At 45.7% G+C, this 27,652-nt stretch overlaps 2 protein-coding genes across 2 annotated transcripts in view; both read right to left on the reverse strand.

Annotated features, from left to right (window-relative positions):
- Nucleotides 1-1,010: 1,010 nt before the first annotated feature.
- On the reverse strand, nt 1,011-16,304 carry LOC143822530 (transmembrane protein 182-like). Its single transcript, XM_077307785.1, has 5 exons — nt 16,089-16,304; nt 13,971-14,091; nt 11,505-11,603; nt 8,213-8,350; nt 1,011-4,020 (listed from the first exon to the last, which is right to left on the reverse strand). Exons 1-5 carry the CDS (start codon nt 16,239-16,241, stop codon nt 3,791-3,793), a joined length of 741 nt encoding a protein of 246 aa, XP_077163900.1. The 5' UTR covers nt 16,242-16,304; the 3' UTR covers nt 1,011-3,790.
- A 5,357-nt stretch (nt 16,305-21,661) lies between these two features.
- Nucleotides 21,662-27,652, reverse strand: part of LOC143822478 (sodium/hydrogen exchanger 2-like) — a 33,073-nt gene continuing 27,082 nt past the window's right edge. Inside the window, exons 11-12 of the mRNA XM_077307666.1 lie at nt 23,273-23,339; nt 21,662-22,655 (exon numbers count right to left, since the gene is read on the reverse strand). Of these exons, the coding sequence (XP_077163781.1) occupies nt 22,519-22,655; nt 23,273-23,339 (204 nt within the window). The 3' untranslated portion in view covers nt 21,662-22,518. The remainder of the gene's footprint in view (nt 22,656-23,272; nt 23,340-27,652) is intronic.

Genomic DNA, 27,652 nt, shown 5'->3' on the forward strand with positions numbered 1-27,652 from the left:
CAGTATAACATGAGGCTTGAAATATTTAAAGGACATGTTAACAGCCACCCCCTTTCATGTTAGTTACAGTATTATTTTAAAAGATGTTTAATTAGCATTTACAAATAAAGCTGATAAGTGCACTTCCTCTTGGCCAGATTTGATTGCAGTTAGCAAGTTACAAGGTCAACAGGGACTACGTTCTTAATGCTGAATATTTATAAGTTGTGTTTCATATAAATACGGCAGATTCGAGCAGCTTTGGGGTCGGTTTTGCTATTAGATGGAAGCTATTCATCTACTGCAATCTCCCCTCCCCTCCCCTATCTCAATTTACGTTATTTATACTGATTGCCAGGCATCGCTATGACATCCACAGTTCGGTCAAAAGGTTTATAAACCTTGCGTTGTAACATTATAATGTATCTTGTTCACGCATTCCATTCAGGAAAGGTCATAGCCTGGGTAAGAAATTTAATTGGGGCAAAAATCCTTTTCCCATGACACCGCATAACCATTCCGCTCCCAATCTACCCCTTGCATTTTCATCCTGTCTTCACTCAAAGAAGTTCAAGATAAAATATGTGCTTCTCTCCTTTCGAGGCTCACAACAGCCCTCTGAGGTAGGTTTGACAAAAAGGGAGTGCACCAAGTTCATGCTGCTAACCTGGGGGCAGAGTGGCGCATTGAACTCCAGTGTGCCTACTCTGATATCCATTGTTTCATTACACTGACTGTCAATGATGCCAATAAAGATATTTTGATTCTGATGTAATGGGTGAGAGTTGTACACTTTAAGGCCATTCCGCACACACAGTTTACTTCAGATTGTCGCTGAATTTAAGTTGGACTAGCTATCATTACCTTTAATTCAGATCCTGTGACTACATTTTGCACATTGTTATTTTTCTCTTTGCAATCCCATATTATGTGTCTCTCCAACAAGAAAATGCAGATAGAGTTGCTCTCCGTGCCAGTGAGTCTTCCAAACTCTCCCTCCTCCTCCATTAATTAAGCCTGTAAGAACAGCCAATCCAAAAAACTCTCTCTCTCTCTCTCTCTCTCTCTCTCTCTCTCTCTCTCTCTCTCTCTCTCTCAGGTGAGAGTTAAGAGTGGGAGACTCTAATATAGAGAACTGGGTTCCATTTTCTGCTCCTACTTCACATGCAGCCTGCTGGATGACCTTGTGCTAGTCACAGTTCTCTTAGAGCTGTTCTTGCACAGCAGAGCTCTCTTAGCCCGCACCTGCCTTGCAGGGTATCCGTTGCAGGGAGAGGAAGGAAAAGGTACTTGTAAGATGCTTTGGGACTTCTTATTAAAAAAAACCAGCTCTCCTCTGTGCCTGCATGCTCCCGCAGCCGCCAGCTACCTGACACTGCCCATTTAAAATTATGATTCTGTTAAACATGCCCTTCCAAGAAAGAGAGAGAGAGAGAGAGAGAGATTTAGCAGATAGACAACTGGAATGTCAGAGAAGGCAATATGGCACCAATGAGGGCAGAAGGAAGGGTAGTCAAACTGCGGCACTCCAGATGTCCATGGACTACAATTCCCAGGAGCCCCCTGCCAGCATTTGCTGGCAGGGGCTCCTGGGAATTGTAGTCCATGGACATCTGGAGGGCCGCAGTTTGACTACCCCTGGGCTAAAGGCACAGAGTGGGAGGGCCAATGCAAAGGTGGATGGTAGAGTACTGGATGAGTGGCTTCTGGGGGTAGGGAAAGGACAGACTCAAAAGCTCTGAATTAACTTCACCTGGGGGGGCAGGGAAAGGAGAAAAATCAAGGTAAAAGGACTCTTAAATACACTGGGCAAACAGCAAACAGAATGCAAAGTGAATGTTGAAGGGTGGAAAATAAATTGACACACTTCTGCTTGGAAAATGGTGAAATGCAGAAAGGCAGGAAGCACTGGGACTGCTCTGTAAAATGGAAGGAATTTGCCAGTGCAGAAAAGGCTCCTGCTCTCCAAGCAAAAGTGTGTTCGGGATCAAACCCAGTCCTCCAGATTAGAATATGCTGCTCTTAACTACTGAATCACACTGGCCCTCAGAGAAAGAGAGGTTTTGACCGGCTGCTCCTGCAGGCTTAATAAATGAAGGAGGAGGGAGGGTTTGGAAGACTCATCGGTAGGGAGAGGTTTTTCTTGTTGAGGAGCAGAACATATACTCTGGGGTTCCAAAGAGGAAAAAAAACATGTAGAGTGCAGTCACAGGATCTGAATTAAAGCTAATTTATTTTATTTATTATTATATTTATATACTGTCCTCTTCTGAGGCTCAGGGCAGTTTATATGGAACTGGAGAAAAAACAGTACAAATAACATAATAGGTTTAAAAACAGTGATACAGTCATAACAGGAGAACAATAACAAAATGGAACAAACATGGTGAGAATATCCTTTTTAGCTGTAACACACTGATGGCCCTGTGGGGTGGACATGTCAGTGGTGGTTTTCATGGGAGGGGAGGCTCAAGAGCCAACGGGAAGTGATTGAATTTTGGTCGACCTCAACAAAAAGCCTTACAGAAAGCTCCTTTTTGCAGGCCATGCGGAACTGTTTAAGCTTCACTAGGGCTCTGATCTCTCCTGGGAGCTCATTCCACCAGGTGGAGGCCAGGATGGAAAATGCTCTGGCCCTGGCTGAGGACAAGCCAACTTCCTTGGGGTCATGGATCTCTAGCCAGTTGGTAGTAGCAGAGCGTAAGGATCGTTGAGGGGTGTGGGCAGAGAGGCGATCCCTTAGGTACACTGGGCCCAGACCACGGATGACCTTAAAGAACCATAAGCCTGATCTGGAAGCCAGTGCAGTTTTTGCTGGATGGGCTGCATATGGGACCTCCATGGTGCTGTGAGGACCCTGAACGCAGAGGTCTGGACCAGTTTCACTTTGTGTAAGCAGAAAGGGCCTGGGGAGAAGGCGACGGGAAACACACTGTGCAATAGAAGGAAAATACCAGTGTAAAAAAGGCTTAAGTGGCTGAGGAGTAAATACAAATGGATCTGTTGAGCAACCACAGGAATTAGTATTAAGGCAAAGTGATAGAATTTCCCTCAAAATTTCACTTTATTTAAACGCAAGTTTCTAGCTCTTTGCAAATGTACACAGCCTGTTGAAACACCTGGAGCAGTTGACCAGGATGCTGCAAGAAATCTCTGAATTCCGACAGATGGAAGTTATAACAATTTCTAGCCTATTTTAATGCTCACTCTCCCCATAATCAACAAACAGTACTTCTGTGAAGGAGCTTGGAATCTCTAATGAGTCTTAAATATCTGGACAAACCAGGTGATTCCGGGTTCTTCGTGGAAGACAGCAGAAATGCAACAGATTTCAAACCAATTTAGAGCATGCACATCCCCCAAAAAACAGGTTCTGTGGGCATGAATACAAAACTGCAAATCCTTGAGTGAAAACTATGACCACTTTCGCACCAGAGACCGCAGGCTGGAGTTTGAACTGGGGCAGTTTGCCCCATCAATTCCTGCTCCCACACTGGAGAGTATTTGGCCCGGTGCACCTTGTCTGCCCCACATTTTTGATTCCGCATGGGAGCCAGGGCAGTGAAGCTCCCTGCACGAAATAGTCTGTGCTAGTTTTTAAAAAACAGCATGATTAATCTGATTTTAACTTTGTACCCTACCCTACATTACCCCCTAAGGCAATTCCAGCATCTTGATTTTACAGTACCTTTTGTTGATTTAATTTTACGAAGATTTCAATAAATAGGGTTTGCGTTAGCAAGATTTCCCCCCAGATTTCCAGGTGATATCAATGTTCCCTCTGTTGACTGCAGGAAGAGATGCTCTTCTTTTATTCCAGCTCTTTGAGAATGCTATAGCCAACCAGGTAGAAGAGTAGTCCAGAAAGTAAGACTAAGGGGACACCAGCAGCTGCAAAGATGAACGACCATCCGTAATAGACTTTTACAGGAATATTATCTTCACATCGATCACTTCTTTCGAGAAGGATGTACTTGGCGAGATTGACAGCAAGTTCTTTCCACAAGACAAACAGGAAAATCAACAGGGCAAATAGAATTCCTGTGTATGAGAGAGAGGGAAAGTGTTATAATAACACAACATGCCAGCGAGGTGTGGTGGTGTCAGAAGAGGATCTGAAAGACCCAGGTTTGAATCTCCTCTTCTGCCATGAAAGCTTGCTGGGTATCCTTAGGCTCATCTCTCAGCTTACTGTACCTCACAGGGTTGTTTTTGTGAGACTAAATGGACGGGGCAAGAATGTGATGAGTTGTTTTGGGCTCCAATTGAGGTAGGAAATAATTTCCAATAAATACTATGCTCTCAGCAAGCATCCATGCAATGAAAGCTCCTTTCCTAAAATACAAGTGATGTTGAAAACACCTTGCTTCTAACTGTAGCTTCCCAAAGGTCTCTTGGGCAGGAGCCAAGGTGGTGTCTGGGATCTGGAAGATTTGAGTTCAAATCATCCTCCTGCCACAGAAGCTCATTGGGTGGCCAGTTACATTTACTTATTGTTGTTGTTTGTGTTGTTGTGGAGGTCTTTGAACTGAGGCCCTGGCTAACCAGGGAAGACTGCTTTGCTACAAAGCACGGAGCAGTGAGCTAATTAAAAAAAGAGAGAAATCTACACTTATACTGGCTGCTGTTTTTCAAATATCGAGGCTTATATCCACTGCTGGATATCGCGGGGGGAAGGTAGGGTCACCGCGGATCAATCATGCACATTGCAGAAGGAAGATTTAAAGCACCCAAAATCAAAATGGAAATCGAAGTCAGTGTAGATGGGAGGGATTTATTCAGATAGGGAGTGGATAAAAAGCCCCATGCAGACTCGACCCTGGTTGAATAAATTGACAACATGGAACCTTTTTCTTTTCTTTTTTTAACCTACTCTCTGGTCTCCAATCATTAAGGCGTGAGATTAATGACGAGTCTCGTTTTCCATGTTAATATAGGTCAACGGCATCTTCTGGGGTGGGGCTAACTGCGAGGTAATTGAAGTGTGCCAGGAAACCCTTTTCTCCTTTGGAGCCTAGTGACAATTAGGACAGGCCGGCTTTTGACTCCATCTTCCTTCTCAAAGACATGCAACACCGTAATCTGGAGAAAATTGATCACTAAAATCCAGCTCTTCCCTTCTCACTTTGTCACCCAGTGCAACTTGGTTGTCTAATTGTGAGGACAAGTGGATGAACTCCCTGTTCTCTCTCCAAGTGAGGTGGCTTCTCCGTAATTTGCTAATTATAAGAAAAGCGAACTCTCCGCCCTCCTTTTCCTCACCTTCTCGCTTGGCAGAAGCTTCAAGACACTAATGAAAAATAATGAGAGGTTGCAGTCTTTCTTGGCATTTCCTGAATGCAAATGCCTCAAAGGTATGAACAGAAGTTAGCTGCTGCAGCAGAGAAATCCTGTTTAGGAGAACAACTTCCAAGTACACCTGGGTGTAAACTGCACGGAGCTTTTATTCCAACTCCAGATCGATTCAGTCCCTGCCCTCTACACAGAATGCGATTTCCGTTTGGATTTGGGGCGATTTAAATTTTCCTTCTGCAGCAAGAAGGATTGATCCGGAGTGACCCTACCTTTATTGTGCGATATCTCAGAGTGCTGTTAATCCTGAATATCCAGACTGGGAAAGAAAGCTCTGTGGTAGAGAACCTCTGATAGGCTACACCTGATCATGTGACACGCTTGCCTTAAAGGCAAAGCCCCTAATTTCTCTCAACTTCTGTCGGTCCTGGATTTTTCCTCCCTCCTCTGCCTTTTTTGATCCTCTCCTCCTCCCCTCCAAGAAAAGAAAGAGGCTCCCTGCCTGGCTCCTCTCCCCCCCCCTTCAAGAAAAGAAAGAAAGCTTGGCTCCCCCCCCCCACCTTCTGAGCCTCCCTAACCACGTGCAGAGGACTTTCCTGTTTCAATGGGAAGAAGGTGGGGAGAGGAAGACCCGAGTTCAAAGCGATCTGAATTCAACAGGTTTGAAAATGGAATAAACAAAGTAAGTGCAGACTCTGCCCTTGTTTCTACAATTTTTCTGCAACTGGGTGGGGAACCCTGGCAGAATTTGCCACAAAAACTCAAAAGTGCCCCAGACAGTATGACTATGGCTTTGTGTTGCCAGCTCTGGGATCGGAAATACCTGGAGTTTTGGAGGTAGGGCCTTGGGTGGGGGAAATAGTTGCAAAGGGGAGAGAGCTCAGCTGTGCTATGACCCTGCAGAGAAACTCCCCCCGCCACATACTCCACTTTCCTTGGGCCTTCTGTCTAAGGGTTAACTCCCTTCTTATTCATACTCCTTGGTTTGTTGGAATATGCTAGATCTGCAGTGTACACAATTGAGCAGAATATAAAGGGTGACCTGCAGGGGGAATCACAGGAGATGTGTAGTTAGCATAGATAAGATAGGAATTTCCTGATTTTCAAATTATCTCCTCCAGTGTCCTGATTGGTCAACAAGAGACTTCCTGCTCCTTTGAGCATACTTATTTATTTATTTATTTATTTATTTATCATACTTCTATACCACCCTCCCCGGACTTCCTCCCTGCTTGCCACCAGAACAGCAGTTAGACATAAGAATGCCTGAAAACAACAGTGGACAGTTTATTAGAACTCTCTCTGTCTTTTTTCTATACATAGTGTTTCTCTTCTGAATCAAAACTATTTTATTCTTTAAGCATCCATAAGTGAACAGGATGCTGTTTGAAACAGAACAAGGGATCAGACTGGTATGATTGGGGCCAAGGGACCAAGCCCTATGAAGGTAGGTTGAGGGACTTGGGAATGTTCAGCCTGGAGAAAAGGAGGTTGAGAGGGGACATGATAGCCCTCTTTAAGTATCTGAAAGGTTGTCACTTGGAGGAGGGCAGGATGCTGTTCCCATTGGCTGCAGAGGAAAGGACACGCAGTAATGGGTTTAAATTACAAGTACAACGATATAGGCTAGATATCAGGGGGGGGAAATTTCACAGTCAGAGTAGTTCAGCAGTGGAATAGGCTGCCTAAGGAGGTGGTGAGCTCCCCCTCACTGGCAGTCTTCAAGCAAAGGTTGGATACACACTTTTCTTGGATGCTTTAGGATGCTTTGGGCTGATCCTGCGTTGAGCAGGGGGTTGGACTAGATGGCCTGCATGGCCCCTTCCAACTCTATGATTCTATGATTCTATGATCTAGCATGCTATAATTCAAGGGAGGAACTGTGGCTCAGTGGCAGAGCATCTGCCTGGCAAGCAAAAGGTCCCAGGTTCTACCTCCAGCATCCCCAGCTAAAAAGAGACCAGGCAGTGGGAGAAAGACCCCCACCTGAGACGCAGGTGAGCAGCGGCCAGAGATGACAATATTAACTTTGACAGACCAAGCAGCTTCAATGTGTTTGTGTGTATGTGTTCACAGCATGAAGCTGACCATTTTCAATTTTCAAAACATGTTTTTTAAAGGTTCTGGAAATAATTTTGCTGGTGTTGTTTCACTTTGAAAAGGCTGGTAGGCAGCTTCGTGGACTGCCTTGCCCCAGGAAAGACAAAAAGAATGGAAAGACTGCAGCTCTATGGGAAAGGAAAGGCAATGTCCTCTTAGGTCCTGTGTCTCCTAAGGACCAGTAGATGAGCGACTGGGATGTGAGTGTCCTGCATAGTGCAGGGGGTTGGACTAGATCAGTGATTCCCAAAGTGGGCGCTACCGCCCCCTGGTGGGTGCTGCAGCGATCCAGGGGGGCGGCGATGGGCCACAGGTGCATTTGGGGGCGATGAATAACTATTAAAATTTTAAAAAAATTAATTTCCAGGGGGCTGAGTAATATTTTTTTCTGGGAAGGGGGCGGTAGGCCAGATAGGTTTGGGAACCACTGGACTAGATGACCCAGGAGGTCCCTTCCCACTCTATTATTCTATGATTCTATGATTCTATAATCTATCAGTTGTGTAAGGAAAAGTCAATTGCCCCTGAATATCCAGAGAGTGCTGTGACGGAGCCAGCATTGATCCTTGAGACCTGTAGTCCAAGTCCAGCCCATGGTCTACCACACCCCAAATGAAGAAAAAGCAAGAGGAGAAATACTTACCATGTGCTCAAACATTTATCTTTCTTTCTACGCAGTGCTGTGCAGTTTATTACTGGGATGCTTTTCCCTTTTCCTACATTCGTTCAAATACATCCTTCTCTGCCTCACACCCAGAGACATATGCAAAGAGGGACATTCCCTCAGCATTCCCACCCACCTCCCACCCCTGCACCCGATGACCAAGCACTGGCAGCCTACCAGCTGTGATGAGGAATCCGCCTCCCACTTTATAGAAGCGTGCGTTGACAAAGGGCACTCCGCACACCAGCAGAAATCCTCCGACAAGACTGGCGGTGACAGCCAACACAATGAACGCCGTCCAGAAGCCCCTGTACACTGCACCAGAGGAAAAGAAGACAGTTGGGCGGGAGGCAGAGCAAACCCACTCTGCTGGATCTGCTTTCCAAAGTTCACTGGGAACATATTTCTGTGGCTCAGCCCCAGCTCTCTCAGGGTGTCTGTGGTGGGGAGAGGAAGGGAAGGCGATTGGAAGCCCCTTTGAGACTCCTGATAAAGCTGTTCTGACGGAGCAGTAATATCAGGGCTCTCTGAGCCTCACCTACCTCACTGGGTGTCTGTTGTGGGGAGAGGAAGGGAAGGCGATTGGAAGCTGCTTTGAGACTCCTCAGAGAGCTGTTCTGACTGAGCAGTAATATCAGGGCTCTCTCAGCCTCAGCTCCCTCACAGGGTGTCTGTGGTGGGGAGAGGAAGGGAAGGCGATTGTAAGCCCCTTTGAGACTCCTGATAAAGCTGTTCTGACGGAGCAGTAATATCAGGGCTCTCTGAACCTCACCTACCTCACTGGGTGTCTGTTGTGGGGAGAGGAAGGGAAGGCGATTGGAAGCTGCTTTGAGACTCCTGATAGAGGTGTTCGGACCAAGCAGTGATATCAGGGCAGCATATAAGAACCAACTCATCTTCTTCATAACTAGTCGCATTCACTCAGGAATAAGCCCATGTGTCCTAACGTTAGCATAGGATCACAAACTTAATGAGCGCACCAAACAAGCCAATTCTCTTGGTACTTAAAAAAAAATTATTGTGCATTTTTATACTGTCCTACCTCCAATCACAACCCTGTGAGGTAGGATAGACTAAGAGCATGTGACTGGCCCAAGATCACCTATCATGGCTTCCATGGCAATTAAGTTCCAAGTGATTTCAATGCAGACATAAATCTGGTCAGTATTAATTTGAAGCTGATTATGCAGTATGTAAGAGCCTCTTGTGGCGCAGAGTGGTAAGGCAGCGACATGCTGTCTGAAGCTGGGAGTTCGATGAGGTTGGGAGTTCGATCCCAGCAGCCAGCTTAAGGTTGACTCAGCCTTCCATCCTTCCAAGGTCGGTAAAACGAGTACCCAACTTGCTGGGGGGTAAACGGTAATGACTGGGGAAGGCACTGGCAAACCACCCTGTATGGAGTCTGCCATTAAAACGCTAGAGGGCCTCACCCCAAGGGTCAGACATGACCCGGTGCTTGCACAGGGAATACCTATGAGGTATGTGTTGGGGCCGTATTCTTATGTAACCTTAGCCCAGCCTTTCTCAACAATTTACTCTTGAGAACCCCCTGAAACATTCTTCAAGCTTTGAGGAACTCCAGAAGTGGGGTGCTTGGCTGGGAAGCATAGCTGTGTACATGCCCACCCAAGGCTCCTCCCCTTCCCACCCTCTCCAGGCCAGTTGTTGACCATTTTGGGAAAGGTGGGTGGGTCAACGTGACTGCATAGGATCATATCGCCCAATAAACATTTAACACATTTTTAAAATATATTTTAAAAAATTAACTCCCATTCATCCGGGAAACCCTTCAAGAAACCCTAGGGTTTCATGACGCCCTGGCTGAAAAAGCCTGGCTTAGCCCCTTAGAAAATTTACAAACAGCAATAAGTTAGTGGTGCAAGCTAACAAAACAGGTGAATGCATACTATGTTCTCCGCCCCACAGAAAAGACATTAGACAAGAACTTAAATAACCTTGTGGATCATGCAGAACTTGCATTGACCCTTGCATTTCGTTTCCAGTGAAGGCTGCTTAACCTGGGAGGGGAGATTCCTAGGGATGAAAACTGGGATGAGCAGGGTTTGGAAATGGGGGGGGGGGGGGGAACCTCCGCAGAGTATAATGTCATACAATCCACCTTCCAAAGCAGCTGTTTTGTAATGATATGTGTTGTCTGGAGATCAGTTTATAATTCTAGGAGAACTCTGGTCCCCCAAGAAAACCCAAAATGGGATAATGTTACAAAAAAAACCCAAACAAACAAAGCTAATCAACCAGTAGTGAGGAACCACAAGATAGAACTCGGAAACCTTTATTGGCTAATAAACCACAATCCAGAGAGAACAAAACCAAATACCAAAGATTAATTGTATAAAGCTACGCTTCCACCTCAGCAAATAGCGATTATTTACTTTCAGCATATTCCCAAGCATGACAGCAATCCTGGCAGGTTGGATAGGATCCTGTTCAGATAGCATTGATTTTATAATGAGGAACTTAGAACTGCATTTAGGTCTGCCAAATATCTCTGAATAGCGGCACACTGGGCCAAGTCAGCTGGACAATCCAGTGGAATATGTATTAGTGTGTCTGGGACTTCCCAGCTGTGTAAGCAGTAGCTTTCAGATGCAGATATTTGTCGAAACCTTCCCCAAAACACACTAGAGATGAAGGAATTAACTCTTGCTAGTAAGAAGACCCTCCTTGATAAATATAAGCCTCCCTAGGAAATATAGACATGTTGGCAAGGTTTTATCTTTTGGAAGGATATCCCAAAACTGGCGGGAGCAAGTGTTATATGGAGCAGAGAACAACATTAGAATTTCAGTGTCCTCTAATCTTCACCAAATTGTTGTGTCTTAAGTATGTCTTTTGCATTCAAACCCAGAAGCCATCCACTTTGCCCCCTTGTTTCAACTACTGGTGTTCTCCTTATTTCCCTTGCCTGTCAGTCATGAGCAGGGGTGGAGCAAACAGACGTCGTGACCATATTCATTTCTGTTAGAGAACACACTAGTAGATGTGTTTCCACATCAAAATTAAATTTATTCTCTATGAATAAAAACTCAACAAAAACGGAACTGATCGAAGATGTCCATTTATCAAATGTAAGTGTCCTCAACGGCTGCTAAAATAATTCTGTGCATGCATGATAGCTAAAAGTTTAGTCCCCACCTGGAGCCCCGCAACCCAATATCAAGCTGGGAGGCTAGTCACCCAGTGAGGGAGTTGTTCCTGCTGTTTGTTGCCCAGTGACTGGGATGTTTCTGCATTAAAAGGTGGAGGGGCAGGTTAACAAGATTGCCTGCTCCCACTGGGCTGGGAGCGGGATCAGGATTGTGTCCTTGTAGCATTTTTGAAATGACCAAGGTCAATTTCCTCTTTCTCTCGGGCTTCAAACACCAGAGCATACACGGCACAGGAATTATATTTAGCACACCCCAACCTGAAACAAAAGTTATCTGTTGTTCTATCAACAAACACTTACCTGCAGTTGCATCATAGGAAGGGTGTGGATAAGGTCCAAGCGCGATGGGCATGGGAAACAGGTAACCATTCATGCAGTATTTCAGATGACCTTGGCTAGCTGGGGGAAAGAAATGGACAAAAACTAGACTTTCTAGATGTTCTTTCCAATTGCCTAGGATTATGGCCACACTCATGTAGAGCCGCAGCCAACAACATCCCCTTTATGGCTTTAAAGCCATTTATTTGTGCGATCATCACCACATTGGCCTATTATGCACGGCCGCTGAAACAGTGGCATGGAGAACGAGGAGGAAGAAGTGAAGCAAACCGATTACGCACGGGACGGAACGCAACGGCGGCAAAACCCAGAGTATCCGATTATGCACGCGGATACTCCGGAGCCACTTCTGGTTGCGCCCTGGTCCTGGGAAGCTCCACTTTCTTCTGCATCTCGCTAACGCAGCTTTTTCAGCAGCATACATTGACTCTGCACCCGGTTGCTGCCCGTGGCGTGCATAATTAGTGATTTTAGCCGCCGCCATTCCACCCCAAATGCAGACTTTCCACTCTGTGCATAATGGGCCATTCTCTGGCAGTGAATTCCACATTTTAATATTAAGTTTCAATATGGTTCTTTCGAATTGCCTAGGATTATGGCCACACTCATGTAGGGCAGCAGCCAACAACATCCTACCTAGGAAATGGAAGGGCCAACACAGGTGTCCCATCAATATTCCTACTTGTCAGGCGTATCAGAATGAACAGGCAATAGGATTAATGTTAAACAAATTAATTAATGATTATCCACTTTATTTTAAAATGTTTCTCGCAGAATGAGGGCACTTTGTAATAAATGGACATTCATTCACACTAAATGACTAATGACATTTCTACTGCATTAATTATTATATCTGCAAAAGTGGCAAAATGAATTTGCCGCAATCGGTCTCATTAATGCAGACACCAAAAGTAATAAAAGATCTGCCGGTTATCAAGAATATCTTGTGTTATGAGGATGGTTTCAAGTGATCTTTAATTTGAGCATTTGACTTAAGGTAATGTCCAGGGTATTATAATAATTGGTCTTGGAAGCCCTCCATTATTGCATTATGGCTGCAGATCGGGAATTGTTTATATTTTATCAACAAATACTTGAAATAGATAAGGAAGACCATCTTAAGGCATAGGCTTAGGGCAGGCAGGTCTGGGTTGGAAATACTTGGAGATCTCTAGGTGCTGCTTGGATGTGGACAAATCCTACCTAGATTCCATATTTAATTCACCCTCTACTCCCGAGCCAGTCCCTGGTAATCAGCAATCAGCCCCACTCTCTACTGCCCACAAAATATGCTTAGGATTGGGCTGTAAATGAAATCAGATCCCTGGCGAATTTTTAGAATGTGAAATTCAGAAGTGCATGTAGAAAAATCTTAATTGTCTGCCTAGGAAGCACAATCAAACTCTTATGATCCTGGTTGATTCCAGTTCTTCTGGGCAGATTTCCTTGGAAATATAAGAATGTCACTCCTGTGCAAGGTCTATGTGTATGCATCAAGAACTGCCAAGTTGTTTCTTACCTTATGGAGACCCTCTGAATTAATGCCCTCCTTAACAGCCTTGCTCCAGTCTGACAAACTGAAGGGTTCTTTGATTGAGTTAATCCATCTTCTGCTGGGTCTCCCTCTTTCCCTGTTTGCTTTCCCCCTTTCCTAGCATCACTGCCTTTACCAGGGGCTCATCTTCTTGCAGGGCATACAGCTGCCCCATATAGTCCCTAGAAAATCCTGCCCAGCAGCGTATTTAGGAATCCAGTAGTCTGTGTGTTTTAAAACAAAGATGCTAAAAGACAGTCAGATGAATGTACATGATGGTGCCTTGGCAGCTTTCCAGGTTCTCAGGTCTTTCACCTTACCGCCTCACTGATTCTTTCTCACTGGAGAGCATAGGGACTCAACTTGGGACCTTTTACATTCAAAGCATATGCTCCAACACTGGCCCATGGTCTCTTGGTTGAACTTCAGCCAGGGTGGTATAAACATGGAGTGAGTGAGTGAGTGAGTGAGTGAGTGAGTGAGTGAGTGAGTGAGTGAGTGAGTGAGTGAGTGAGTGAGTGGGTGGGTGGGTGGGTGAGTGGGTGGGTGAGTGGGTGGGTGGGTGAGTGGGTCGGTCGGTCGGTCGGTCGGTCGGTCGGTGGGTCGGGTGGATGGATGGATGGATGGATGGATGGCTTCTCTGTGTCATAATGAATGAATGAATGAATGAATGAATGAATGAATGAATGAATGAATGAATGAATGAATGAATGAGATACAGTGTTCAAAATGGCCACCATGCTGCCAAGCTGAGACCCCCTTCATATGCATGCACTCTCCTTTAAAGCAGGATTGCACCCACTCCCACCCCTTTAAAACCGCATGGACTTTCTCAGGCCAAACCTGTGAACCTTTTTAAAAGGCAACCTGTTCAAGAGGTCCTTGACACTCACTAAACCAGAAGGTCCATATGCTCTCCTTGTAGTCTCCAAAAAACCAACACCTCCAAAAGAACCCTTCATGGTGAAAAGTGAGAACTTTTTGGCTGTCGTTCTTCTGCTCTCCCTCTCCGTCCTAAAAATTCAGAAGAAAAATTAGCCAGGACTGCTATGGAACTCACCATCTTGCTGTTATCCTTCAATGCAGCCAAGAGACTGTATGTTTTCATGTAAGTGGGTAATATTGATTCAGCTTCAAGCCCTAATTCCTCCATCTTGTACAAAGAACTGCAGTTAACTTAGAAGGATTCTAGTCCTTCAAGACCAGTGAGGTGCTACTCTACTGAAGACCATCATGGGCTCCCCTCTGAAACTAACATATAAATTTGCCTTCATCTGAATCTGGCTGTTGATCCATCTAGCACAGCTTTCTCTGCTCTCTACTTAGGGTCATTGACCGAGAAGTGTCTTCCCCTACCTGAGGCCCTTTGAACTCAAGATGCCAGCCTGGGGCTGGCTGTGTTCAGAGCCTCTGGTCTCCCACTGATCTTTAGTGCATGGGAGGTCCTGCGCTGGGCTGTTTGAGCAGGGGCAAGTTGCCCCACCTCTTCCCAATCATCCATGGGGGAGCATTTGGCTCACTGCCCCACATCCAGCCCAGATTTGTGCTCCCATACAGCAGCCAGTTCAGCAAGGTTCCACTGCACTGTGCAGCCATGAGGGCCTTTTTTGTTTGTATAAGAACATGGCATTGCAAACACGGTAACCAAAAAAAGACACCAGGCAGCTCTGCCACACTGTACAACAAGGCAGAGCCATGTGAGACATTTTTATTTATTTATTTGATTTCTATCCCGCCATTTTCCGTAGATTCGTAGCAGGTTACATATAAACCAAATAAAACCAACCCTTAAGAATACATCTTCTGGCGCACCCCCTGGGACGGAAATGAGTACGGACGTGATGTCCACACCCCCGCCCCAGCCCCGCTCCAGAAAGTGTAGGGAGGCCACCAGCAGAGGAGGCTGAGGCATCAGAGACAGAGAACTCCCTGAACTGGCATACCCAAGTCATTCCTGCACTGCCTGGCCAAATCATTCAAACACAGGTCAGTTGGCACGGCTGCTTTTTTGCCAGGGAGGCAACAAGCTCTTGACTCACTCCCATGCTGCATGCGTCACTCTGACGGGCCTGCTGCAAGGGTGGCTGCAAGAGAGAGCAGCACTGAGTGGGCATCTCTGGAGTAGGTTGTGGCTTCAAGACATGCCACCCCCCCATTTGGCACTGCTGCCCTCTCTCTGTTGGAGTAAACCTTTGGTTAACTGGCATGTCTGATTAACCGGCACCCCAATTTCCTCATGAACAATGCTTTTAGGGTACAAGGCATCTTCTTTGATTCAGCTGTGTTCAGTTGAAGAGGGATTCGATGCCAAGGAACAGCATTTTCAGAAACAAAAGATCCAGTTCTCACTACACTTGAAAAGAGTTATGTGGGGATAGTGGCCATTCTCTTCTTCCAACTGCAGGCTGATTACTGCTCTCAAACCTAATTTTGCTAACCTTTTTTTAGGCAAGGAGGGGATTGGACGCCTGCAGGGAGGTTGTGGTAATTTCCTGGAGGTTTGGGGGTGGAGCCTGGGAAGGGTGCGGTTTCAGGAGGAAAGAGACGATAGAGTTTATTCACCAAACTTCCATTAAGTGCAGGAGAACTGGACTCTGGAGATGAGATGTAACTCCAGAAAATCTCATGTCCCACCTGGACGCTGAAACCCTAAGTAGGAAGGGACCACCTCAAGGTTGTCCACAACGTTTCTTGGAAGGGTGGGGATTTGAACTCGAGACTCCCAAATCCTACTCTCACCCAATTAACAAGGCTTCAGGCCCACCGCTGGAACCCTAGCATCAGTTGTTCTGGCTCCCCAGCAAATGGACGAATGACAGCAAACATGAATTCTGGAAAAAATTGAATCTGAACACATCAGCAAGCCAAATGAAATGACCACCTTTAAGTTGAAAACTCTACAGCTCCACAGGTGTATGTTTCAAGGAGCATTCCCCCTCCCCCAAACTATGGTATTTTAAAAACCACAGCCATGCAAAGCATTTCTCATGGGGGGGGGTTGTTATTGTTACCTCCTTGGTGTGAAGTGTGTGGTTCTCAGGTCCAAATGCTCCACACGCCTCTGTTGCTAGGAGCCAATAATCGGTCCCAAAGGCAATCAGGAACAGCAGGACACCCAAAACCCCAAGGATTCCAGCAATAAAGGCTGCTATTTTGATCTTCATGGTCGAGAGAGGAGGAACCGGGGCTGAAAACCAAGGGAAGGAGGGAGCGGGGGCAATGGCCCAGTTGGTAGGAGGCAGGGGGAGCCTGAGCAGAAGGCGCCGGTTCTATTTTAAGACGTAGCTCAGCACCCTTTAACAAGAGGTGTTCATTTCACAGGGCAGCGAGGAAAGAACTATGAAAAGCACATGATGATCCGTGCTGGCAGAACAGCTGAGGCATTAGAGCAAAGGCTACGGAGGCAATGCATTTTTAAGAGAGGGTTTTTTGGGGTAATCAAATGTTGTGCCAGTTGGGTCTCCCAAGCCATCCATAAGCAAATGAAGCCAGAGTATTTATATTTGCTCCTTTGTCATTTATTTTAGTTTGCAGGAGGCCGCCCAGCAGGGCAATCCAGCTCCCCCTTCTGCTTGGTTTCCCTGACTTCTGGAGCCAAAGATTCTGTGCTCTCAGGGTAGCACCTCAGCCCGGTGTAAAGGTGAAGTCTGGGATGGGCCCTGGTGCCTTTTAGAAGGTCTGGAGACCAAACATTGGGCGGAGAGATGGGTGGTCTTGCCAGTTTGTGGCCATCTCCTGGAATTACAGCCGATTTCCAGACTACAGAGATCAGTTCTCCTGGAGGAAATGGCTACCTTGTATAAAGGAGCATTATAGCCTGCAGAGAGCCAGTTTGGTGTAGTGGTTAGCAGTGCGGACTTCTAATCTGACGAGTTGGGTTTGATTCCCTGCTCCCCCACATGCAGCCAGCTGGGTGACCTTGGGCTCGCCATGGCTCTGATAAAACTGTTCTGACCAGGCAGTAATATCAGGGCTCTCTCAGCCTCACCCACCTCACAGGGCGTCTGTCATGGGGAGAGGAAAGGGAAGGTGACTGTAAGCCGCTTTGAGCCTCCTTCGGGTAGAGAAAAGCAGCATATAAGAACCAACTCTTCTTTCTCCCCAAACCCTGCTACCCCCAGGCTCCAACCCCAGGAATTCTGCAACCCAGATTTGGCAACTCTAGGAACTCCTGTGAAAAAAATAATCCAGCAGTTTTGAAAGGGGGGGGGGAGAAGACAGTCTTCTGCAAAAGAAGAACCCAAAACACACAGCCAGGTTGGAACTTCTACAGGCCTCTGAGAACAGCACCAGGGTGAAATGGCGACTTGCAGTGGGATGGAGGAACTGTTAAATATTGTCCCTCTCCCCGGATTTAATTCTAGCAATTTACTTTTTGTTTGCAAGCCATTTTGGAGAATATGTATTTCGTTTGGAAGTTTGGTGATAGGAATTTTATTAATTACCAATCATAATGGCATTTTCACACCTTACATTGGTTTGCTACTGTTAGGCTGAATCTACGGAAAGTGGCAGGATAGAAATCAAATATATGGTAGGTAGGTAGGTAGGTAGGTAGGTAGGTAGGTAGGTAGGTAGGTAGATAGATAGATAGATAGATAGATAGATAGATAGATAGATAGATAGATAGATAGATAGATAGATAGATAGATAGATAGATAGATAGATAGAAAAAGAAAAGAAGGAAGGAAGGAAGAAAGGAAGGAAGGAAGATAGATAGATAGATAGATAGATAGATAGATAGATAGATAGATAGATGATAGATAGATAGATAGATAGATAGATAGATAGATAGATAGATAGATAGATAGATAGATAGATAGATAGATAGATAGATAGATAGATAGATAGATAGATAGATAGATAGATAGATAGATAGATAGATAGATAGATAGATAGATAGATAGATAGATAGATAGATAGATAGAAACTTCATGCAAATGCAAACAAAGCCAAAATAATAGAAAAGTTCCAATAATCCAAAATAAGTCAGGCAAGAAAACTGGATGAAGCAAAGAGAAAAGGTTATTTTGCACAAAACGGGGATCAGAACAGCCCAGCAACAATGGCTGAAACGGTGATCTGAGCCCTCGCAAGGTTGGAGAAAAAGTTTTAATACTTCGCGTTCCCACATTTTTACAATATCCATCATTGTTGGTACACAGAGAGATGTTAAAGATTGAGGATGGTCTTGGGTTGGTCAGATCCCAGATCCATTGTTTGGATTCTGTTCCGATAGGTCAGTAGAACTCTCACTCTGGTGCCAGGGGTGGGCATTATAACAGCATTTCCAAAATCATTTGCATGGAAATTGCCCTTGAGCGGGCTCAGCTTTTACTTTCATTTTGTAACAGTGACAATATGAAGGAACGATGACTAGTCTCCCTAAAATCTAATGGGCTTCTTTGTATTAGTGCTACTGGATTCCATGAGGCATGCAGTGTCCGAGCTACCTCTACCTCCCCACAATGGCACCTCCTGACCTTCTGGGTGACCTTTGGTAACTTTGGTCAGCCTGGGCCAGAATCCATGCTGGTTATGATTCAGCTTAACAACTATGCAAAACAACTAAATACAATTAGCATTCTTACTAACTATGAATCTAATAAGAAATAATCCCACAATTTCTACAAGGCTGGCTTTTCTGAAGTATCTTCTCCTAGGCCTATCATTAGGACCCTGCAGCCAATCTGAGCTTTTATGATGAGAATACGTGCCTGATATCCATCTTCCTGAAAATATTTTGCATTCACAGGTTACATTGTAGAGCGATAGGAAAGCTGTTCCCCTGAAAAGCTGAACCTGACAATGTGGTGAGGGAAAAGGTAGACAGAATTTCTGAACTGCAGGAGAATCAAATGGCTATAATTTATTGCCACACAGCCATGGAGTATTCGATGACACAGTGAATTTGAACACTTTTTATAAGCCTAAAAGCCTGAAAAGAATTAATTTGCCATGCATTGAGATCCTGGCCTTGGTTTATTTTCCACTTCACCATAAGATTTTCAAGACCGACACGGGAAACGAAAGGAGATCACTGGAAAGCAACGTTACCAATGGATGGAGACTGTGTTGTCTCTGCATGGTTATATGTCTAGGCCAGGGGTAGTCAAACTGCAGCCCTCCAGATGTCCATGGACTACAATTCCCAGGAGCCCCTGCCAGCATTTGCTGGCAGGGGCTCATGGGAATTGTAGTCCATGGACATCTGGAGGGCCGCAGTTTGACTACCCCTGGCCTAGAGCAACCACAAAAGAACTCAGTGATGGGTCTTTGCATCTTGTATTTTTGGAACTGGTCTAGCTTCATATATGGGATTCCTCTGCAGCCAACCCCCCTCCCCCGAGCTCCTGTCCCCTCCCCCATATACAGAAATTGAGGCTAGCACAACAGCTAAGCACGTGCCTTACCACAAAAAAGACACCGAGTAGATTCTAAATTTAGATGAAATACTTTCCCCATTTCAGACAGGATTATTAGACAGGTGCCTATGGTGGTTACAGCTCACGAAAGATAGGTGTTAGTGAGAACATCTAAGCATGCCTGGACATTAGAGGGTTTGGGTGCTACGTACACTCAAGGAGTATATCCCCTTGAATGGGATGCCTTTCTTTGACCTTTTCCACGCTACCGACTTACTTTTTTAAATCTTAATTTTGGATCCCCCTTGGACGTTGTGAGTTGGCATCAGAGATTCTGCAGGACCTGTCCAGTTCTTTTGTAAATGGACCTGTCCAGTTTTTTGTAAGTGATACGGCACTGTGCACCTGCCATTTTGCGATTTGAACGCATTTAGCTATGACTAAGCAGTATGGGAATGTGGGCCCATTTAGAAAATTACCAGGAGCCATTGAAGATACCTGGAGCCATTGAATACTATAAGGTAAAGAGCCAGTTTGGGGTAGGGGTTAGGAGTGCGGACTTCTAATCTGGCAAGCCGGGTTCGATTCTGCGCTCCCCCACATGCAACCAGCTGGGTGACCTTGGGCTGGCTACGGCACTGATAAAACTGTTCTGACCGGGCAGTGATATCAGGGCTCTCTCAGCCTCACCCACCCCACAGGGTGTCTGTTGTGGAGAGAGGAAAGGGAAGGTGACTGTAAGCCGCTTTGTGCCTCCTTTGGGTAGGGGAAAGCGGCATATAAGAACCAACTCTGCTTCTTCTTCTAAATAAGTAAATTTGGTTTAATACATTGTATTTGAAGAATTATTGTGTTAGGTTTAAGATATGGAAAATTAATAATTTATTTTATAGAATTGTAGGAGAATCTACGTGAAGGAGACTTGAGTATTATTGGATGTAAAACCACAGGTGGGGACTATTTTAGTTATATATAATATGGAATTGTTCAGTATGAGAGATTCAATAATTTATGGAAATGTATTTGTTTGATAGGTATAGGCCACTGAGGAAGGACTGTCAGTTGAAAGTAGAGTATTGAATATCCGGAACACAATTTGTCTTTACCTGATTTTTGAAAAACGAGACATTGAGTATAGTTCATAATAAATAAGACATTATCGATACGCCTTCAGTCAATAATTCTTTAGTCTTGTATATTTGTGGATCGATTGGCCTTCATTCTTTCCTGGTAGACATCCTGAAGTAGGGCTTCCCCCCCCCCCCGAGTTTTCCAATGGTGGAATCCACAGTATGTGTTCCGCATTAGCTTCAGAACAAAATAGCTTCCTGCTATGCCTTTCGCTTATTGTGTTTGTTTTGTACAGACATGGCGATGCAGTAGTACATTCACAATGTCAGAACAACTACTTGGCTCCACACTGTCACTTTATACCCTCCTTTGCTGTATATCTTACTTACCACCACCACCACCCCCGAAATATCCCTGTAAAAAAAAATATTTCTCATTGGATTATAACTTAGCTGTTTGTCAGGCTGTGCAGAAAAGCCCAGTTTGAATGAGCCCTCTCCACATGGGCCAAGCTGATCCCAGGAAGGGACTTGTCTGTGAGGATCACTTGTTTGTGGTAGAGTGTGTGTGTGTGTGAGTTAAACCAGCCATCCCTGCGCAGCCTAAGCCGTTCTGGGGAGCAAAGTCTATCCGTGGGATTGGCCTTTTGCTAGACTACATGTTGGGTAAATATTGTGTAAAAGTAGCAGAGAATATGTAAATGATGAGACCAGGCAAGGCAGTATCGAAGTATATAAAAAGACTATTTTACTAGCTAACAGGGTAGGGGAAACTGGAAGCCAAAACAAGAAAAATGCACTGCTTCCTACGACGCCAATCAGGAGTTCTACTCATAAGCAGTTCCGTGGTAAAGAAACAAGATGTATCTTCCTCTGCCTAACAAACAAAAGGAGGAAGGAGAATCCTTCTCTTCCTGTTACAGTCATAGATGTGAGAAACAGGCATGTCCACAATTGTTACCTGAATTGGGTGTGTCAGGAGACATGTGCCAAGTTTGGCGAATGGCTTGCAAGAGGTCAGGTAGCTTTAAAGCAGGGGTAGTCAAACTGCGGCCCTCCAGATGTCCATGGACTACAATTCCCAGGAGCCCCCTGCCAGCATTGTAGTCCATGGACATCTGGAGGGCCGCAGTTTGACTACCCCTGCTTTAAAAGATCAAAAAGCCTATTTATATCAGGCAATTGCACCCTAGGAACTGAAGGCAGACAATAGATATATGATAAGGTAAATAGCCTTCATCTGTTCCACTTAATATTTCTGGTAAGGGCTAGAAGGAGGAGAAAGATGGATCGGGGTGGTAGAGTTGCTCCTGGGATGGGCTTGATGGCAATAGACCTGGTGCAGTCTGAGATAGCAGCAACAGGAGGCTGCAGGGCCTGGCTTGGATTGGTCTCAAGAGATCAAGAACATACCATTGATGATCCACAGATTCAGGATGAAACTTGGTGTGTTTAAAGCAGTGGTCCCCAACCTTTTTATCACTGGGGACCGGTCAACGCTTGACAATTTTACTGAGGCCCGGGGGGGGGGTTGTAGTCTTTTGCCGAGGGACACCGCTGCCACCGCCGCCTGACCCCTGCTCCACTTGCTTTCCTGCTGGTACCCCTGACTTCCCACCACCCGCTGGGGGGTGCTGCCATGGCGGCCACTGGAGAGTACCAAAGGTGAGCTGGCGGCAGAGTGGCAGGGCAGCCCCCAAGGCAGCAGCCGGGGGAGGAGGAGGAGGAGAGCCGCGGCCCGGTACCGACTGATTCACGGACCGGGACTGGTCGCCGGACCGGGGGTTGGGGACCACTAGTTTAAAGGATTTTGATACCTCTGCATCAAACTAGAAAGACCTGAACAAATGTTGATAGAAAACAATTGCAATTCACTTGGACCCACACAATATTCTTTTGTCTTTTCTTACAGAAAATAAGCAGTATTCAAATCTATATAGTGTTCTCTATGGGATCAAGAACGGGACCCTAAAGGACTACAGAAGACAAGCCACGCCATGGCCTCACTACTCCATGGAGCTTGGCCTTTTGCTAGTTTTTTCTTCAGAAATCCACTGGGTGCTTCCTGGTTGTCCAGGAATAAGAAGGCCAACCGATTTGGACCTGGGGGATTTCACACCCACAGTTTTTCGTGCATCCCCAACTGTAGAAAGAAGCAAAAATAAACAGGTAAGAACATAATAAGAGTCCTGCTGGATAAGACCAATACTCCTCCTAGCCCAGTATCTTGTCTCATACAGTGTTTAGTCACTTCCTCCAGACAGGCAGCAACAGGGCATAGAGGCCAAGGCCTTCCCCGATGTTGCCTTCTGGCAGTGGGATTCAAAGGACTAGTGCCTTTGAATGTGGAGGTTCCCCTCAGTCACCATGGCTAGTAGCCAGTGATAGATTTATCCTCCATGGAGGGGGTTGGAGCACCTTCCCTAGGAGGAAGATTTCTGGGACTTTTCAGCTTAGAAAAGAGACAAATAAGGGGGATATAATAAAGATTTATAAAATTGTACTTGAGGTGGAGAGTGTCTCTCTGGGTGTCTCTCTGGGTGTCATTTTTAAAAAATAAGCTCTGATTCCGAGGAAGCATTGTTTTTACTGCTTGCCTTTGATTAAAATAAAAATGCCTAGAACCACCCTGGGATGCAACCAGCCAAGGGCCATTTGTGTGCCACTTCCATTGGAGAACAAAAAAAATAAAATAAATAAAACAGGGGCCTGCCATGGAATTGGCAGCTGGCTAACTCTGCAGATCATTCATCATCTTACCAGTAAGAGACCGGAACAACTTGGGGTAACGGTTAGCTCCACCATCTGCCGAATAGGAGTCTTCCTTCTGCAATGATGAAAAGACATCACTAAACATTGAGAAATAATGTATGCAAGACATAGATGGAGGGCCTTACTGCATTCCTATACTGCTGCCCCTCATTGATCCATGCCATTTACAACAAAACAAGCAACTTATATCTCCCCTCTCTCCACCATTTTCCTAAATTAGCCCCAGTTGCAGAGTGACTGTATTAGTCCTTCCTTCAGGATGACCGCTCTTTAATGTCCCAAGAGAGAATGAAGCTTCCTTATAATGTGCCAGACCATTACTCCAGATTTCTCAGCATTGTCCACTCTGACTACCAATGGCTCTTCATGGTTTCAGGCACAAAAAGGTCTTGCCAGGACAACTTCCCTGAAATTCTTTCATCAGAGATTCTAGGGTGGCATTTCCCAACCAGGGTTACATGTAACCCCAGGATTACTCCAGAGTCCTGTCGGGGTTATATGGACTGGTGGGGGTTAACTTAAAAAATATATATTTTTAAGGGAGTGGGTAGTTTTCACCTTATTTGACCAGTTCAACCCACCTGCTCCCAAAATTGTTAATATTGACCTTGGAGGGGGGGGGGGTTGGTCATGCAAGCATTTGCCGGCCAAGTATAGTGGTTAGTGGCCATTGGATTCTAGCACAGTGAGTCCACTTGGGGTTGGTTGAAAGGGTCATTTTTCTAACTGGGTTGGAGTGGGTTGGAGGGGGAGCTACCCCAGCCTCAGGCTTGGCCCAGAAGAGCAGGACACTGGGTTGTTTTGGGGCTTGGCAGTGGATGGGTGAGGATTGGGTCTAACGCCCACCCACCACTGCAGCCTGGCTTTTCAGCCCCACTGGTGAGCAGAGCAATCCGCTGTTCTCCAGTTGAGGGAGTCCTCTTGGGCAGGGGTAGTCAACCTGTGGTTCTCCAGATGTTCATGGACTGCAATTCCCATGAGCCCCTGTCAGCATTTGCTGGCAGCGGCTCATGGGGATTGTAGTCCATGAACATCTGGAGGACCACAGGTTGACTACCCCTGCTCTTGGGGATAGTGTGTGTGTGGGGGGGGGGTGTTTCAGATTGTTTTTACTCTGGATGTGAAGATCAGAGGGAAAGGTGACATGTCACTTCCAGGGGCGTGGCAAAGAGATGTGGCCAGCTGTTATCACTTCAGGGTTATCTCAAAGCTTGCAAAATTTTACAGTCAAGAGGTTGAAAAAAAGCTGTAGAGATTGAATCTAGGAATGTCTGTGTGCACAGCATATGTTCTGCCACTGGGACCTGACCCTTCTTCATTGAACAGGTTATTGGGAAGAACTTTCAAATGATAGTAGAAAAGTGGGTCCTTAAGGACAGGTTGGGAAAAGCATTGGGCGGGGTTGGTTCCATAAATTCCAATCCCCGAAGCAAGAACTGTGCCACAGTTGTCTGCTGCTGATTTGAAGGTGCTGGAGATGACCTACATGTTCATCAGGTAGTGGGAAATGCCATCAAGTCGCATCTCACTTAACAGTGCGCATGGGATTTTCTCGGCAAGAGACAAACAGAAATGATTGGGCATTTCCTACCTCTGCATAGCAATCCTGAATATCCTTGGTGGTCTCCCATCCCAGTACCAACCAGGGCTGATCCTGCTTAACTTCTAAGATCTGTAAAATCTTAGAGGAGAGCACTAGCAACCCCCTAAATTGTAGGCTTCTAGTGTATTTTTGCCCTCAGGCTTAAAGCACCTTCTCAAAAACTTATTAGCCTCACTGTTTTATAGACACCATCTATGTGCCAGCGTCAGATGAGAACTCACAGCCCTCCTTCAACTCTGGCAACCCCTTTGTGCCGAGACTCTGCAAAGCCCAAATCTGGATGTCTTCCAGATGCATTGTATGTCCCCTACCAATTGGCATTTGGTCATCAGAGCAAAGGACAAGTGGTTTCAGGCTACATCTGAGGGAATGTTGTGGCTAAAATATTATTACTTTGTGGGGCTCTTGGATAGGGCCAGGCTATTAAATCAAATAAGTAGAAATCATTAAGTATACTTAAAGGTGGTCATCAATGGAAAACTCAGGATTGCTACTTCTGGCCAGGAACCAGGTGCTAAGGCAGGGGTAGTCAAACTGCGGCCCTCCAGATGTCCGTGGACTACAATTCCCAGGAGCCCCTGCCAGCATTCGCACGTCACTTCCAGGTCATGTGGCATATCACTAAAACATCAGATGAAACTCCCTGCTCCCAGTATCCATGACATGTCCATGAACATCTGGAGGGCCGCAGTTTGACTACCCCTGTGCTAAGGCCTTTTATTATTTATTTATTTATTTATTTATTTATCTATTTATTTATTTATTTATTTATTTATTTATTTATTTATTTATTTATTTATTTATTTATTTATTTATTTATTTCTGAGGTTTATGTGCCACCACACCTAGCAAACTGGCTCGGAGTGGTTTTCAAAAGCCTGCTTTTCCTGGCATGAGGAATACCCTGTTCATTTTTGAGGCATCCTGTCTAGTCCATTGTATAGTCCAGGGGTAGTCAAACTGCGGCCCTCCAGATGTCCATGGACTACAATTCCCAGGAGCCCCCTGCCAGCATTCGCTGGCAGGGGGGTCCTGGGAATTGTAGTCCATGGACATCTGGAGGGCCGCAGTTTGACTACCCCTGGTATAGTCACTTGTAATTCTCCCATCTGTCTGGTTTCAATTGATTATGAGGGGCTCTTTGCACGGCTTCAAAATCGCACAATGGTTGCTAATTGGAAACGCTATTGATTTGCCATAACGCACGACGTCGTAGACAATCTGCAACACTCCTGAAACCGATCAGCAAAAAGCGCTTCGTTGTAGCGCTTTCAGGGGAATCCCAAAAAGTGGATTCACCCTCCGGAAAGCGCTACACTCTTGCAAACAATCTGCAACACTAGCGATAAAGACCTGTGCGTTAACATTGTTGCGGTTTCTTCAAAGTCCCTCCTCCTGAGCCTGTCCTCCAAACTTCCGGCGAAGCGATCGCCATTTTTTTTTCTCCGAGCGAGCGGGGATAAACGCACCGACGAGCCTCTTTCTGTTTAGAGGCTTCCCTGGCTTCAGTCCTTCACCTTTAGTCACTAAGCACAAACCACATAAAAGCCCGTTTGCTGAAATAAAGTCCCTTTATTTTTTACACATTAATTCAGCCGAAAATCGGGCCCGTGAGGGGGGGGGATTTTTTTTTTATCACTCGAGGCAGCGTGGCAACGATCATACGATCAAACGACAGCTCACATTAGGCAGCTGGATGGGTCTCTCCGTTGCAACGAATCTACACAGATTCGTTACAATGGGTCTGTTTTTTTTTTTTAAAAAAACCTTTCTTAAAGGGAAAGGGGCTGTTTGGGAGCATGCTAACGGCTGCCCATTGGCTGCTTGACGGCCAGGGGCGGGACGAGCTTGGCAATAGCGCTTCCTTTCTAGCGATTTCTGCCGAGACCGGAAGCTGCGGGAAACGCTACAAAACGCAACTGGATTCCACTACAAAGGCAGGTATGCATAACGACGAATTCCACTATTTTAAATGGCGATTTTTCGTTCAGTGACCAATTTGCAACAAAGATCCCGGTGCGAAAAGCCCCTCAGTTTCGCCACATACAAGAGATGACAAACATCTCTCTCAAGACCAAAAGTTCATCTCTTCCGGACACCAATCTTCCTATGTGGATCAGAAACATGGACTTTACTACAACCTGACATAAACAAACTCGAGACCTTCCAAATGCGATGCCTGAGGCAGATTCTGGGTGTCTCTCTATGGCAGGGGCTCCTGGGAATTGTAGTCCATGGACATCTGGAGGGCCGCAGTTTGACTACCCCTGCTCTATGGGATCATAGTCAAAATGAGGCAATTCAGACAAAATGGGACAACCAGCCACAAAGCAAAGAACACATCCGAAAGCACAGACTGCAATGCTTTGGCCGTGTCTGCAGAATGAACACCAGCAGGCTGCCTCAGAAACTCCTCCGGCGAGAATGACCAACTGAATGGAAGATCCAACGACTGGTGCTCAAGGAAACATGGCTCAAACAGATCGAGGGAGACCTTAGAAACCAGCGATTGACTATCCAGGTGGCCAAAACTCCTGCCACCAATCGCTAAGAGTGGGAACATATTATAAACAAGGACAAACATCCAGCAGCACCTACAGCAGCGTATTGGCTGAGAGGACAACCTGCTCCACCAATCGCCAGCTAACGGATAAAAAGAGACGAAGACAAGAAATGAAGTTTCCAAAAAGGCACAGAACAAGTAGACAGGAGGAGTGAAATGTTTTTTTGGTTGTTGTTGTTGTTGTTGTTGTTGGGTTTTTTTG

This window comes from Paroedura picta, chromosome 13, assembly GCF_049243985.1.
Source record: "Paroedura picta isolate Pp20150507F chromosome 13, Ppicta_v3.0, whole genome shotgun sequence".
NCBI lineage: Eukaryota > Metazoa > Chordata > Lepidosauria > Squamata > Gekkonidae > Paroedura > Paroedura picta.

Coding starts and splice junctions, on each gene's coding strand:
- LOC143822530 (XM_077307785.1), bottom strand. CDS start 16,241: ATGAAGATCAAAATAGCAGCCTTTATTGCTGGAATCCTTGGGGTTTTG. Junction 14,092..16,088: donor ACACACTTCACACCAAGGAG/GTAACAATAACA, acceptor CTGAATTTTTAG/GACGGAGAGGGAGAGCAGAA. Junction 8,351..11,504: donor TTCCTATGATGCAACTGCAG/GTAAGTGTTTGT, acceptor CCTCTGGTGCAG/TGTACAGGGGCTTCTGGACG.